Raw genomic sequence first — 15447 nt, forward strand, 5'->3', positions numbered from 1 at the left:
TCTATGAAAACAGGAATGTAGAAATTTTTGAAAATACCAATTAATCTTTGTTTCCTTATCTTTTCTCCAAAAAGAAGTTTAAATGTGGCTCCAAAATTTAAAAAAAAAAAAAAGGCCTTATTAACATTTTAAGTAACCAATCCTCATTTTAGGAAATTATGTATTAATAAATATTTTATAACCACGAATTACATTCCAAATTATTTGCTTGCCGCCTTTCAATAAACTTTGTTCTCTTTTCCGGAGGTAGTGTCAAAGGAGATGTTTATGGAGCTTGGAGAAAGATTTCCCATCAGCGCTCCAGGAAGTCCCTGTCAGCCAGTCAGAGCAGCCCCACTGGGCTCCTGTGGGTGGATGTCAGAGGCTGGAGGACAGGCTGGTAGCCCTTGATGCCCTTCTGCTGCCCTCAGAGACAGGAGAAAGTGCCACGGTGTGTCCAACCCCCTTACTCTCCCTATCACTCTAACCAGGGGGAAGTGAAGAGGCAGCTGGTCCTTCCAGTGCCAGAACCCCCCTCCACCCCCAGATGGCTTTCAATCTCCTCCCTCCCTCTGCTGGACCCTCTTAGAGAAACCTCTCTCCTTCCCGCTCCTTTCTGGAAATCTCTTTATTTGCAGATCTCAGCAATGGAGGGAAGGTTGACTATGTCTTTTCTTGATAAACCCTATTACCCAGGCATTGGGTACCTGGAACAGGAGAGATATCAGGGGAGTTACAGGGGAGTACCCACATGATAAAGGTTTTTTTTTGTTTTGTTTTGTTTTGTTTTTAAGATTTTATTATTTATTTGAGAGAGAGAGAGAGAACATGAGTGAGGGTGGAAGGGCAGAGGGAGAGGTTGAAGCAGACACCCCGCTGAGCAAGGAGCCCAATGTGGGACTCGATGCCAGGACCCTGGGATCATGACCTGAGCTGAAGGCAGCCTTAACCAACTGTGCCACCCACACGCCACTAGAAAGGTTCTTTCCAGGGGATAACACCTGCTTCTTCTCAGCCCATCAGCTAGAGATGTCCTTTATTTAGCCATATGATTCCCACCTCCTCATATGGGGGAATAGGGGATTAAAACCGTCAACTGAAATATAATACATACAGAAAAGTACATAGTTCATAATTATACATCTCAATGAATTTTCATAAATAGAAACCCCCATGTAACCAGTATGCAGATGAAGTTTATCTTTTTATAGTGATATTTATTTCTTTTTTAAGATTTATTTATTTTAGAGAGAGAGAGCTCGCAAGAGGGAGCACGCAAGTGAGGGGTTACAGAGGAAGAGAAACAGACTCCCCATTGAACACTGAGCCTGATGCAGGGCTCCATCCCACAAACCTGAGGTCATGACCTGAGCTTAAACCAAGAGTTGGACTTGCAGCAGACTGAGCTAGCCAGGTGCCCCGTGATATTTATTTCAATTATGAAAGCACTTTGTAGGAATTTTGGAAAATTCAGCAAAGTATAAGGAAGAAAATAAAAAGACACTCATTGTACCTAATCCCCCTTGAAGGATTACTAATAATACTGGTGTGTTTTCAGGCTGTCTGTCCCTTCCTCTCTCCCACACTGATTTATGTGTGTCCATAAATACATGCACACTGTACCACAACCTTGGAAGCTTCGTGCATGTGCACACATACACACAAAACAAGTTCTAAATAGTTGTAGTAACTCGACACACAGATTTTTAGATATTTCACAGCCTGGTCATTGGCTTCATCAGCAGAATGCCAGGGAAAGAAAGGCAGGGAAACTAAAAACCTTCTGTCTCCTTACTTGATGGCAAGGAAGGGGCTTTTTGTGGGAAAGGAGGTTGAAATAAATGACTGACATACATAAAATGGTTCATGGATTTCGCTTACCCATTATTTTCCCATTTCTCAGAAAAACTAGGCATTGATGATAGGAGGTTAGGAAGTTCAGACACTTCTCGGTAGAAAACCTCGTCCTGCAAAGCAGAAGTGAGACCTGGAGCCAGACTTTTGGGTCCTTTGTGAAACTGAATGTGAGCAGTTTCTGGGTACTCTGTGAAACTGAACCCCTTGAGGCCCTAGCTTTCGTTTTGGCAGAAGGCCAACTTTATTTTTTTCTGTTATTTTTTAAAATATTTAAAGAGAGAGAGAGAGCAAGCAAGAGAGAGCATGAGCTGGGGGAGGGGTAGATAGAGAGGGAGCCCCCCACTGAGCAGAGAGGGCCGTGTGGGGCTCGATCTCAGGACCGTGACCCATGACCTGAGCCAAAGGCAGACACTTAACTGACTGAGCCACCTAGGCACCCCAGTGTTTTTCTTCTCTTAATTAGCTCCCTTGCAGACATCCAAATAGACCTTAACCACAGTGGCTCTTTTGTTAGCAAAAGGAAGCAGAGTCAAAATGTTGGAAATCAGGCTAGAGGTCTTTTATAACTTGCAGCACAATGACCTTCCCCATCACTACTAACACGGACGGGAGGATGCCTTCATGGTACTTGGATCTTGCTGAGTTTCCTGCTCACATTGTCAGAAGAGAACAGTTGGCACCAGCTTCCTGTTGCTACTGGTGGCACAGGGCGTGATGCCCGTCTGCCTCTTGGCTGGCCAAGGACTCAGCTTCTGCAAGGGCTTTCCTGGTGCTGGAAAAAATTGTTTCCCACAGAACTGCCTATGCCTTTCTTTCTTTCTCTTTCTTTCTTTCTCTTTCTTTCTTTCTTTCTTTCTTTCTTTCTTTCTTTCTTTCTGTTAAATATAGATTTTATTTATTTATTTATTTAGAGTATGTGCAAGAGTTGGGCAGGGGCAGAGGGAGAGGGAGAAAGAAAAGCAGACTGCCCGCTGAACTCCATTCCAGGACCCTGAGATCAGGACCGGAGCTGAAATCCGGAGTTGGACGCCCAACCTCCCAGGCGCCCCTGTCTTTCTTTCTTAGAAATATACTTTATTATCTTCTGTATTTGGGATTTATGACACATGCAGAAACTTTATTGGACCTTTTATATTTGTAAAATGTCTTCTTGGATCACTCCTTTCTTCTTGCTGACTCACATTCAGAAACAGCATGACGTGGCCCGTATGTTCACCTGTGTTCTGGTATTGTCTTTGCAGTCGAAATCAGCTGTCTGCCCTGCCTGCCTGCCTGTGTGGTCTGCCTCTGAAAGTCTTAATCGCAAGTAACAACAAACTTGGAGCGCTGCCTGAAGAGATAGGTCAGCTCAAACAGTTGATGGAGTTGGTATGTTACTGATTTTTAAGATGCTCTTTTTATTTGCTTACTAGTTGTAGTCTATCAAGGTAGTCAGAAAGACTCTTTACTACAGTTGGACAGGGCGGCACGTATGTTGCTGGAAGGCTGTGCGTGATAAAGTCATTTAGTGGAGAGAGGAACAGTCTTGGCTTTGCTGTAGCAGACACAGTTCCTGCAATTTAGAGGTTTCCGGTAGTTTACGCTTCCTGAAGTTCACAGGATTTACAGATCCTGAAGTTTGCAGGTTATCGTGTGGTAGTTAGATCATTTTTTTTTTCAGATTGCATGTAAATTTGTGACAAACTATGGTTCAACTGGCAAAATAATATACAAATAAGTTAATAGGCCATACTTTATGAATATAAATAATTAATTCAGAAAACGCAGAGTGCTCTGATTCTCTAAGGGTTTTAGTAGCCATTGCCCCAAATTGATAAAGTCTAAAATGTGACCAAATCCCCAGAGACAAAAAAAAAAAAGAAAGAAAGAAAAGCAAACTTTATAGATGGGTGGACATGGGTTTGTAAGTGTGCACCTGAGTCTAGAACACTGAGGGCCAATAACTTTTCTCTTGTGTGCCAACTCCAGTTCATTTCTTTGGGGCCACGTAGAACACTATGGTGATGATTTATGAGGCCCAGATAGAGAGTGCTGTGACTCCTACATCATGTCTGCATGGGGAGTTGACTAGGAAAGTGACAGCACCCATTTCATATTTGGATCAGCTTTGGTTTTAGCATAGAAATGAGGTATTGCTGTATAAAGGCACTAAAGGTGAAGAAAGAGTATCTTCTTCAGGACTTACGTGATAGTAGTATCTGACACCTGTTCCAACTAGCTCACACCATAGTTGGAATTGGTTATAAAAATACAGGGGTCTCCTCAAATAGCTAAGCAATCTTGGGAAAAAAGAACAAAACCAGAGGTGTCATAGTCCCAGATTTCAAGATAGCTAACAAAGCTGTGATAATCAGAACAATATGGTACTGGCACAGAAACAGGCACACAGATCAGTGGAAGAGGATAGAGTGCCTAGAAATAAACCGATGCTTAGATGGTCAGTTCCCCTATGACAAAGGAGGCAAGAATATACAACGGGGAAAAGATAGTCTTTTCAATTAATGGTATTAGGAAAACTGGACAGCTACATGTAAAATAATGAAATTGGACCACTTTTTTAGACCATACACAAAAATAAACTCAAAATGAATTAAAGACATAAATGTGAGCTCTGAAACTATGAAACTCCTAAAAGAAAACATAGGCAGTAATCTCTTGGACACTGAATAGCCTGAACAATGTATTTATGGATATGTCTCCTTAAGGCAAGGGAAAACAAAAACAAAATTAAATATCGAGTTTACACCAAAATAGAAAGTTTTTGCACAGCAAAGGAAACTATTAACAAAACAAAAAAGCAACCTAGTGAATGGGAGAATGTATCCTCAAATGATTTGTTCAATAAGGAGTTTATATATATTAAATATAATATATTTAACTTATTATACATATTGCATATATCATATATAGTTTATATATATGATATATATGTTTTATATAATATAAACATATAAATTTATATAAATATATAATATATAACAAATTTATATAAATATATAATATATAATAAAATTATAAATATATTTATAATATAGTATAATATATTAGATGATATATTATATATCAAGTATATAATATAATATACAAAATAAAAATTTTATAATAAAATATAAAAAATATAAAAATATATATATAATTAAAAATTAAAAAAAACCCTGCTAGTCAGATACAATTTTTTCTTTTTTTAAAAAATACTTTTTTTTTAGGAGTCTGATAAACCACAAAATCCAGATCTGCTAGAATTTGGATTAAGTCATACAAACACAATATAAATCACAGGTTGGTTTTTTCCCACTTTTTGGGCTCCCACAGCTGGGTGGCGCATGGAACATGGTCAGTCTGCTAGAACCTGTTGGCAGCCTGGACACTGTCGCACGGCATGCTGGGCTTAAGCTGATAGCACGTACCCCCATCTGCTGGGCTGCCGGCTGTGACGAGGTAGCCCGAGTGCTGAGCCTGGAGCCGGCCCCACACCAGAGCAGGGCTTTCCTCAGGTGCTCCCAGCAGCTGTTGGGCTAGCACTGCGGCAGGAAGTGCAGTGGAATGGCACCGTCTGCAGCCTCGGGACCCCCCCAAGCTGTGGGGTGGCCATAAGGGACCCGTTGAACTCTCCTTAGGCAGCCCATACAGAGCCCAGCTCCAGCAAAGGCTGCCCTGCCTCTTCATTACACTAACTGCTCAGTGCTGACTAACCACCTATTTTACCCTGCTGTCTTTTCTCCACCAGCAATCACGGTTGAATCCTTGAATCCTAGAGTGTGAGAGCCACAGGGGTTTCACAGGCATCTAGTCCAAGCTCTTGACATCTTACAAATGAAAAAACAAACAAACAAACAAAAACCCCAAGATAGAGAGACAGTGTGAGGTATGGAAGGTCCCTGTGGTGTAGCTGAGCTTGTGGCCTGAGCTTGAGCACCTTCACCCTGCACCGTGTGATGGGAAGATAAGGCAAAGCTGCAAATGATACTCTATTCTCTCCTCTCCCCTCCCCTCCCTTTCCCTTCTCCCCTCCCCTCCCCTCCCCTCCCCTCTCCTCTCCTCTCCTCTCCTCTCTTCTTCTACTGTACTCTACTCTACTCTCTCTCTTAATTCCAATGTAGTTGACATACAGTGTTCTATTAGTTTCAGGTCCCAAAACAGTGATTCAGCACTTTGACAGACCCCCTGGTACTTATCATGACAAGTGTCCTCCTTAATCCCCATCACCTATTTCATCTGTCCCCCCACCAACCTCCCCTCGGTAACCATTAATTGGTTCTCTCTAGTTTAAAGTGTTTCTTGGCTTCTTTCTTTCTCTCTCTCTTTTTCTTTTGCTCATTTGTTTTGTAAATCCTGCATATGAGTGAAATCATATGGTATTTGTCTTTCCCTGACTTATTTCACTTAGCATAACACTCTAGCTTCACATATGTTGCTGCAAATGACAAGATTCCATTCTTTTTTAAGGCTGAATAATATTCGTGTGTGTGTGTGTGTGTTCCATAGTTCGGCTATTGTAAATAATGCTGCAGTAAACATCTGGGGGTCATGTAGCCCTTTGAAGTAGTATTTTTATATTCTTTGGGTAAATACCCAGTAGTGTGATTGCTGGATCATAGAGTAGTTCTACTGTTAACTCTATGAGGAACCTCCATGCTGTCTTCCTCAGTGGCTGCACCAGTTTGCACTCCACTGAGAAAGGAACAGCGCACAAGAGTTCCTTTTTCTCCACATTCTCACCAACATTTTTTGTTTCTTGTGTTTTTGATTTTAGTCTTTCTGACAGGTGTGAGGTGATACCTCACTGTAGTTTTGATTTGCATTTCCCTGATGAGTGATGTTGAGCATCTTTTCGTGTGTCTGTTAGTTATGTTTGCCTGTCTTCATTGGAGAGATGTCTGTTCATGTCTTCTGCCCCCCTTTTAAGCTGGATTATTTGTTTTTGGGGGTGTTGAGTTGTATAAGTTCTTTACGTATTTTGGATATTGACCCTTTACCGGATGTTATTTGCAGATATCTTCTCCCATTCAGTAGGTTGCCTTTTAGTTTTGTAGATTGTTTCCCTTGCTGTGCAGAACTTTTTACTTTGATGTAAATTCCAATAGCTCATTTTTGCTTTTGTTCCCCTTGCATCAGGAGACATCTAGAAAAATATTGATATGGCTCATGTCAGAGACCCTACTACGTGTGCTCTCTTTGAGGATGTTTATTGTTTCAGGTCTCACATTTAGGTATTAATCCATTTTTTAATTTTTGTGTAAGGAGTAAAAAAGTTGTCCAGTTTCACTGTTTTGCATGTAACTGTCCAGTTTTCCCACCACCATTTGTTGAAGAGACTTTTTCCCATTGGATATTCTTACCTACATTGTCAAAGAGTAATTGACCATATAATCAGGGATTTATTTCTGAATTTTCTGTTCTGTTCTATTGATATACATGTCTGTTTTTGTACCAGTGCCATAGTGTTTTGATTACTGCAGCTTTGCAATATAACCTGAAGTTTGGAATTGTAATGCCTTCACCTGTGCTTTGCTTTTTCAAGATTGCTTTGGCAATTTTGGAGTCTTTTGTGGTTCCATGTAAACTTTAAGGATTGTTTGTTCTAGGTCTGTGAAAAATGTTGTTGGTATTTTGATAGGATTGCATTAAATGTGTAGATGGCTTTGGGTTTAGATATTTTAACTATTTATTCTTCCAGTCCATGAGCATGGAATGTCTTTCCATTTCTTTGTGTCTTCTTCAATTTCTGTCATCCATGTTTTATAGTTTTTAGAGTACATGTTTTTTCCTCTTTGGTTAGGTTTACTCCTAGGTATTTTTTTATTTTGGGTATAATTATAAGTGAGATTAGTTTCTTAATTTCTCTTTGTGCTACTTCATTATTAGTGTATAGAAATGCAACAGATTTCTGCACATTGATTTTATATCCCAAGACTTTAATGAATTCATTGATCAGTTCTAGTAGTTTTTTGGTGGAGTCTTTATGGTTTTCTATATAGAGTATCATGTCATGTGTAAATAGTGACAGTTTAATTTCTTCTTTGCCAAATTGGATGGCTTTATTTCTTTGGTTGCCTAGTTGCTGTCAGCAAATCTAATTTTAAATGTACTGGTAGCCACATTTTTTTAAAAAAGCAAGTAAAATTAATTTTAATAATATATTTTATTTCATGCAAAATGGCTAAAATATTATTTTAGGATGTATGCAATATTAAGTTAATGAGATCTTTTATATTTTTCTTATATTAAGTCTTTGAAGTCCAGTATATATTTTACACGGACAGCACCTCACTGGTTGGACCAGCCATATTTCTCATGCTCAGTAGTCACGTATGGCTGGGGCAGCTCTGAAGCCTGTGTTCTTGAACTGTGCGAGCAAGCATGATCTTTGTGAAAAGCATTTATTTCTGACGTTGGTGAATACTTAATCAGTTGCCATTTATTTAACCACAAAGGGTGACTGGCCTTGCTTAAGGTCACAGCCTAAAAAAAGATTAGTTTCCATCCGTTCTTATTTATCTTTCATCTCTTTTTGCTTAAAATAGTAGTGCTACTGGGGTGCCTGGGTGGCTATCGTTAAGCATCTGCCTTCAGCTCAGGTCATGATCCAGGGCCCTGGGTTCAGGCCCGGCTTTGGGCTCCCTGCTTGGCAGGAAGCTTGTTTCTCCCTCTCCTGCTCCCCCTGCTTCTCTTCCTTCTCTTGCTGTGTCTCTCTCTGTCAGATAAATAAATAAAATCTTGAAAAAAATAGTGCTACTATGGGTAACCATGTCAAATGATTTTTAGTTATCATTTGGAAAGAAATTCCCTGGAGAGTCTCAAGTAATTCTAGACTTGCTTCTGGGGCTTTTGTTTTATAGTTACATGGTAACCAACTCTTAAAAAATTTGGGAGTCAGCTCCCTTCCCCCACCCAAGGATTCAGAGTACCTGAAGGCAATTAAGTGCTGATAAAATCACTCTGCTTATCAGGCTCTCAGCATTGTTTAGCTATTTTGGAAGAAATATTTTTAAATTGCACATCAGACTTGAAGAATATACTAAATGGAGTCGTAAACCCTTTCCTCTTCCGAGTGGGAGTATTGCAGAGTCCTCATCAGCCAGAAAAACAAAAACAAAAAAACCGTAGCTCTCTGCAAGAAAGGGGGAGTCCTCTCTAATTTTTAAGAGGAACTAAAATTGGAAAACGCCATCTTATCATCTTAAATATATCACAGTTATCTGAAAATAAAACAAAATCATTGCCATGCAGTGACTGTCTCATCCAGCCATCTGAGATTATGCAGAGAACAAAGTTGATTTTCCTTCCATGAAGAAGCCATTAAGAAATACCTATGGAGATGTCCCTTTTTGAATCAACGAGAGGCCAGCAGAGAGTTAGTTCCATGTTGTTTCAGGTGCAAGAGAATCTAAGGAATCCTGGCACTGTGGCGCTGACCCCTCTAGGGTCATTGCTGATGGGAATGATCTAGATCTTTCCAAGTCTCTTGGCCACTTTGAATTACTTCTGTCCCTCTGGTACTCTCAGAGCTGTAGCTGTAATCTATATGTTGCTTTTTAAGTCTTTGTATCTGGGTATTCTTTCTGTAAGAGAAAGAGAAAAAGCCCTGGTGTTTACTGAGCACCTATTATATGCTCGGCATTCTACTAGGTAAATGACTTGGAGTATTTTATATAATCTTGACAGTGACTCAGCAACGTAGATACCGTGTCTACATTCTGTAGATAAGTTTGAGTTTCAGAATTACGTACCCAAAGCTGTGGGACTATGGAGTGGTGGAGCTGGGATGAAAACCAGTTCTGTATGATGAAAGCCCCAACCCTTTGAACAGCGCCACACAGCTGTGCTTGCTAGATCTTCTTCTAGATGACATGTCTCATGTTTTCTTTGTCGAGTTCCTGGTTCACCTTGCAGTGGTTTTCCCATTAAAGTTGGGGCAGAGCACAAACAGCCAAAAGTGAATCAGAGAATGAATGTTACAAAAATAGGGGCAGTGTCTCTGTGGAAGTTTCCTCGTGGAGGAACTAAAGGCAGTCGGGAAGGTCAGTAGAACATTCTGGTATTGACTAAACCTTGCTTTACTCATCAAAACCACATTAACATTTGGAGACATGGTTCCTTTACTGTCAAACCATGCCTGAAGGAAAAGGCATGTTGAATATTTGGTAAGAGATGCTGGGTGAATGGCCTATGTTATAATTTCCAGACAGCTGTGAAGACAAGCACACTGAGTTAGAGCACAATGAAGGTGAGTTTCCTCATGGTTCTCTGTGCAAGCTGACATCCTGGGGTCCAGAGATGCTCTAGCCGTCATGTGGTTTCTTTCCATTTGTCTTTACCCAACTCAGGCAGTGAAAATTATGGCTTCCGGCTTTTACCTCCATATAAGTGAACATAGTATCCATGATCCAGAAACCTACTCTGACCACTGAGAAGCTAACAGGGTCTGACACAAGTAATAACTGATAGAAAGGTGCATTTACTGGGATGAGACATCTCATTTTTATTCTCTTTTCATGAAATGTTTATTTGTGTGGGGAGTTTGAATTCAAGGATTGATTATAGACACAGGGTGTACTGGCCTGCTTCTGAGGAAAATCCCTTCTTCATTTCCATCCATATCATTCCAGCCTCTGAGCTAGGTGTAGGGGAGACATAAATTCCTGTGTCTGCCATAATCATTTTTCCACTTGCAGTCTCTGGAGATGCCTCCTAATGTCTCCAGTTTCTGTGCGACAGTTAGAAATCCCTGGCTTGTGTAAGATCCATTCTGTTGAAGAGCAATGGGGTGGGACAGATGTTTGTGGGTATATGAAAGGGTGTGAAATAGAGTTTTATATGGAAGGAGGCTTCCAGTAAGCATTGAGAGGTGGTAATTTATCTAACTAGTGGTTTCTTGAGAAAGTCTTGAGTTTAAATGAACATATTGATTTTTCTTTAAAAAAAAAAATAGTTCTGGCTACAAGCATTGAGGTTTCTGATTGCTAAGAAATCTAAATTGACATTATTCCTAAGGGAGTTAAGTATCTTTCAAAAACTCTTCATTATTTCTGTTGTGATAAATGCATTTTCCTAGTATTGCAAGGAAATTTGGATTTTTTAAATCTTTGCCACTTCTTTTTACATAGGCACAGAGAGGTTAAGACATTTACCTTAAGTTACACAGTGAATCATACAACAGACATTCCCTCCCAAAACAACATGATCTTATGATGGGAGATAATAGCTTGAATTTCCTGTCAGAATGTTTGCATTTCCTTCAGTTAAATAAAGAGTTACATTGATTACAAAAATACGACTTCAGCAGTTTTATAACCATACTAGGTTTTTGAAAGCCAGAGAGTCAGAGCAGGGTAGCTCATGAGAATACCACGTGCTTTTCCACAGGGTGGCCCAGTCTCACTGGATATCTTTTCTAACCAAGACCATCTTGACCCAGTATGCAGCAGTTGTGTTGGTTTTCATTAGAGGTTACTCCTTAAAAAAAACACTTTTTTTCTTTCTTTTTTTTTTTTTTTAGTGTTATTTTCTGAAAGTGAACATTACCTAGTTTAATAATCCAAATTAATCTGATGTTTTAAATCCTTGTCATTTTTGCATCCTGAAGGGTAAATTGACAACTAGCACTTAATAACAAAAATATATTAGTTTCCAATGTGCATTAAAGACTTCTAGATATTTCCTTTATTGCTTGGAAGAGCTGGTATGAAATGACTCTGAAGTTTTTCCTTCGGTTACCCAAAAACATGTTGATTAAACCAGTGAGAAAAAGTATATTTAAGTCATAGTTAAAATTCTCTATTTTGTTTTTTTATCTCAATGATTAAATTAGACTGGCCATAAAAACTGAAGTATGAGTATTTATGTTAACATTTAATAATTAGATTCATTTCTGTATAAAAAAGAATAGAATTAGTCAATATTTATGACATCCTTATGATTTCTTTTTGGCTTGCCTATACATTTGCAATATTATAATGGTAAATATATGATAATCTGATTCACTGAAGCTTGTAATAAGTATTTCTGAGTTATAGCTTAGGGGCTAATAGAAAATTCAGAAGGGATTCATTGGCTCTTCTAAGAAGCCACTGAATCTGGAATTCATAGCTTGGCAAATTCTCACTAAAGTAGGAGGCATTGGTGTTATTTATTTATTAAATTTACTTTCCTAAATGTTATCTTTTTAAAATGAACTCCACATTTTAAAAAACATACCTTAGGCTAAATGTGGACAGACATGTTCTAGAGAACCAGACCATTCTAAGAATATTATTTTTTCATGTTCTGAACTGAAACATCTTACCCAGAACATTTAGAGTATTATCCTCTCTTTCCTACTCCTCATTCCCCAGCTAATTAAGACATGGATTTTTTAATTTTTGTGATGAAATTCATAGCTCTTTAAAATTTAGCAAGTTTCAGTAACTGGGGGGCAATAGAGTTTTGCATAGTTTCTACAATATTGCTTATACAATAGTGAAAAGTCTTTACCTTGCTTTCATGCTAAATCTGCCTGGGCATTTCCCCCCTCATTATTTTGGCAGGACAGGAAATTACTGACAGCAGAGTACTATTAAAATAATTTGACCCTCACTATACACCCTTCTAAATGTAAATGGACAATTGGACTTTGTGTTTCTAATTGTCTACAGATGTCCTATCCTGTAGGTCAGAAGGAAAAACTCTTTATCATTATGTTTTTTGTTTTTATTTTAAGTGTGAATTGGGTAACGGCTTTCTTTACTAGTAAGTAAGCATTTAAATATAGCTGAAGGAGGTTGGTTTTCCTTGATAAAGCCATTATGTTAGAAATACATGTTAGAAAAAAAAAAAAACAACTACCTTATATTTAGGGAAACAAGCATACCCTTTCTAGCTAACCAGAGGGTAACCAACAAATACAGTACCGCCCCAAAATAGGATAAGACTGAATGAGACTTTAGGCCGTAAATTGCCTAAATATATCTGTTATCTCTGTTTCCCTCTACCCTCCTTTTTTTTTAAAGAGCGGTTTTTGAGGAGCACCTGCACGGCACATTGGTTGAGTATCTGAATCTTGATTTAGGCTCAGGTTGTGGTCTCCAGGTCTTGGGATCAAGCCCCGTGTCAGGCTCCGTGCTCAACAGGGAGTCTGCTTGGGATTCTCCCGCTGCCCCTCCCCCTTCAAAATAAATAATAAAAGAATGATGTTTTAAGGAATTCTGTCCTTTTGGGGTGCCTGGGTGGCTCAGTCATTAAGCATCTGCCTTTGGCTCAGGTCATGAGCCCAGCCAGGGTCCTGGGATCGAGCCCTGCGTGGGGCTCCCTGCTTGGTAGGAGGCTTGCTTCTCCCTCTTCCACTCCCCCTGCTTGTGTTCCCTCTCTCCCTGTGTCTCTCTATCAAATAAATAAATAAAATCTTTAAAAAAAAAATTCTGTTCTTGAAACTTCTGAAAATTGTCAGTTTCGTATAAAAAAATTTGATTACCATAAACTGCAAAAAGGGTCTTTCTCATGTGCTCCCTCACAGACTTATAAAAACTTACTATAGATGTCAGTAACATAACTTCTCTAGAGAAAATTCCCACTGTTTCTTCCCTCACGACGCCTCCCTCCCGCCAGCCATCACCAGTGTGACTGCGCCTGCCTGCGAGTTCATAGAATGATTCACTCTCATACATTGCTAGCACTTACCTGTGTACCCTTTATGTGAGGGCTCTTCTCAAAGAGAATAGAATGGCACCTCTTGCTTATCTGTGACTTGGCTGACAGAAAGATAAAGGTTTCTTTTGAAAAGATTTGGTTGTGGGTATCTGTGACTGATCAGATGCCGTCATCGTTGGGAAAAGGTAGCATTTCACTTTCTCCTTCTGGTGTATGGAAGTATATGCAGAGACACAGAATTATTTACTGACTCCATGAGAGGCTCAGTGACAGAACGCATCTCTGGACCTTTTAATTCTGTAATTCCTTCCTCCGACTCTTATTTCTCTGCAGATGTACTCATGGGTTTTTGTTTTTAAACACTAGGGATGTTTTTCATGGAATTCCATGTGACTTTTCTGGGCCAGGAGGGCTGCATCCACAGCCAGCCTGGGGGTGCGCAGTGAGCCTGTCACACGCTGCCTTGCCTGGGTCAGACGTGGAGCTCGGAGCAGCAACGCGGCTGATCGAGCTGTGTAGTAGACTCAGTCTCTGCGGAGGGCTTCTTCCTTCCCGGTAGCCAGAGTGGTTTTAGTCCTCTTCGGCAAGTGATACTCAGTTGGCAGCCTTGTGACCTTCCAGATTGGCAGGTCACCTGAGGATTTTCAGATGAGAAGGGATAAGAGGCCAGCAATCCCCTTTGTCCTGCACAGTCCTGCTATTACATGGAGCCCAGGGGTTGCTGGGATTGGGTCGATGGTGAGTTCTCCTCTGAGTGAATGTGAAACTGCTTTGCTGCCTTGTGAAGGGGGGGGAGGGGTGGTAGGTTCAGAAGTGATGTGGGGGAATTTAAAGACTCAGTCTCAATGGGATCAAACCTAGCCCAAGTATATCTGAGATTCTTCCCTTTCAAGCAGGACCTGCAAAGGATCAGTGTCTTATGTTGGAGCACCCCAGGGTTCCAGCCGTGAGGCAGAGTGAGAGTGTCAACAGAAATGGACTTTAGAAATTTCGTCCAATATTTATTTTTTATTTATTTATTTTTTTTTTTTAAAGATTTTATTTATTCATTTGTCATAGAGAGAGAAGCGACAGCAAGTACAGGCAGACAGAGTGGCAGGCAGAGGCAGAGGGAGAAGCAGGCTCCCCGCCAAGCAAGGAGCCCGATGCGGGACTCGATCCCAGGACGCCAGGATCATGACCTGAGCCGAAGGCAGCCGCTTAACCAACTGAGCCACCCAGGCGTCCCACGTCCAATATTTATTGATCCATTACTTCATACCTGGCATTCTGCTTGGCACCAGGAAGATGGAGTGAATAAGACCCAGTATCTTCCCTCTAGGATCTCACAGGTTCATAAGAGAAGGCAAATGTGTGAGCATATGAATACAGTGATAGATTATGCATAGGGCCACAGAGGAAAATAGTGGTCATTCTGCCTGGGTGTTAGTTTGGCGGGGGTGGAGGGGTGGTAAGAGGTCTCAGAGAGGAGTGATCCTTGAATTAATCTTGGAAGATATAGGTGGGACAAGAGGACAATATTAGGAAATGGCACACCAGACAGGGAGGAGCCTGACCAGGTTGGGGACTGTGAAATACCAGGGCATTGCGCTGGTGACAGCAATTGGTAAGGCTATGGCTTGAGGATGCAAGGGAAGGCTTTCAGACGGATGGTGCTGGAGAAGTAGACCTGAACCGTGGCTGCTGGGCCCTGCCACGGAGTTTGGTGGGTTTCACAAGAGCTGTTGCAAATGTCTGAGCTGGTAAATGACATAGTGAAATGCACACTCTGGTAGCTCTGGGAAAGATGGGTCTGGGCAGCAGACCGATGTAAGGAACCAATCAAAGAGACCATTATAGTGTCCCAGGAGAGGGAGTGTGGCTCTGGACTGGAGAGTAGCTGGGATGAGGTGGGGAAGAACAGAGCAGAGCTTCCGGAGAAGGAGGGAGAGTGGGATGGAGGGAGAGAATAAGCAGATTGTAAATGTCGTAACTTTCATTTTGCCT

The 15447-nt window shown here is 40.6% G+C and overlaps 1 protein-coding gene across 7 annotated transcripts in view; it reads left to right on the top strand.

Annotated features, from left to right (window-relative positions):
* LRCH1 (leucine rich repeats and calponin homology domain containing 1) overlaps positions 1–15447 on the top strand; it is a 196486-nt gene that overhangs the window by 116514 nt on the left and 64525 nt on the right. For all 7 annotated transcript variants that reach the window (XM_032314590.1, XM_032314585.1, XM_032314591.1 and 4 more), the window contains one exon: positions 3078–3204. In XM_032314590.1, the coding sequence (XP_032170481.1) occupies positions 3078–3204 (127 nt within the window). The remainder of the gene's footprint in view (positions 1–3077; positions 3205–15447) is intronic.

This window comes from Mustela erminea, chromosome 15 (genome assembly GCF_009829155.1).
Source record: "Mustela erminea isolate mMusErm1 chromosome 15, mMusErm1.Pri, whole genome shotgun sequence".
NCBI lineage: Eukaryota > Metazoa > Chordata > Mammalia > Carnivora > Mustelidae > Mustela > Mustela erminea.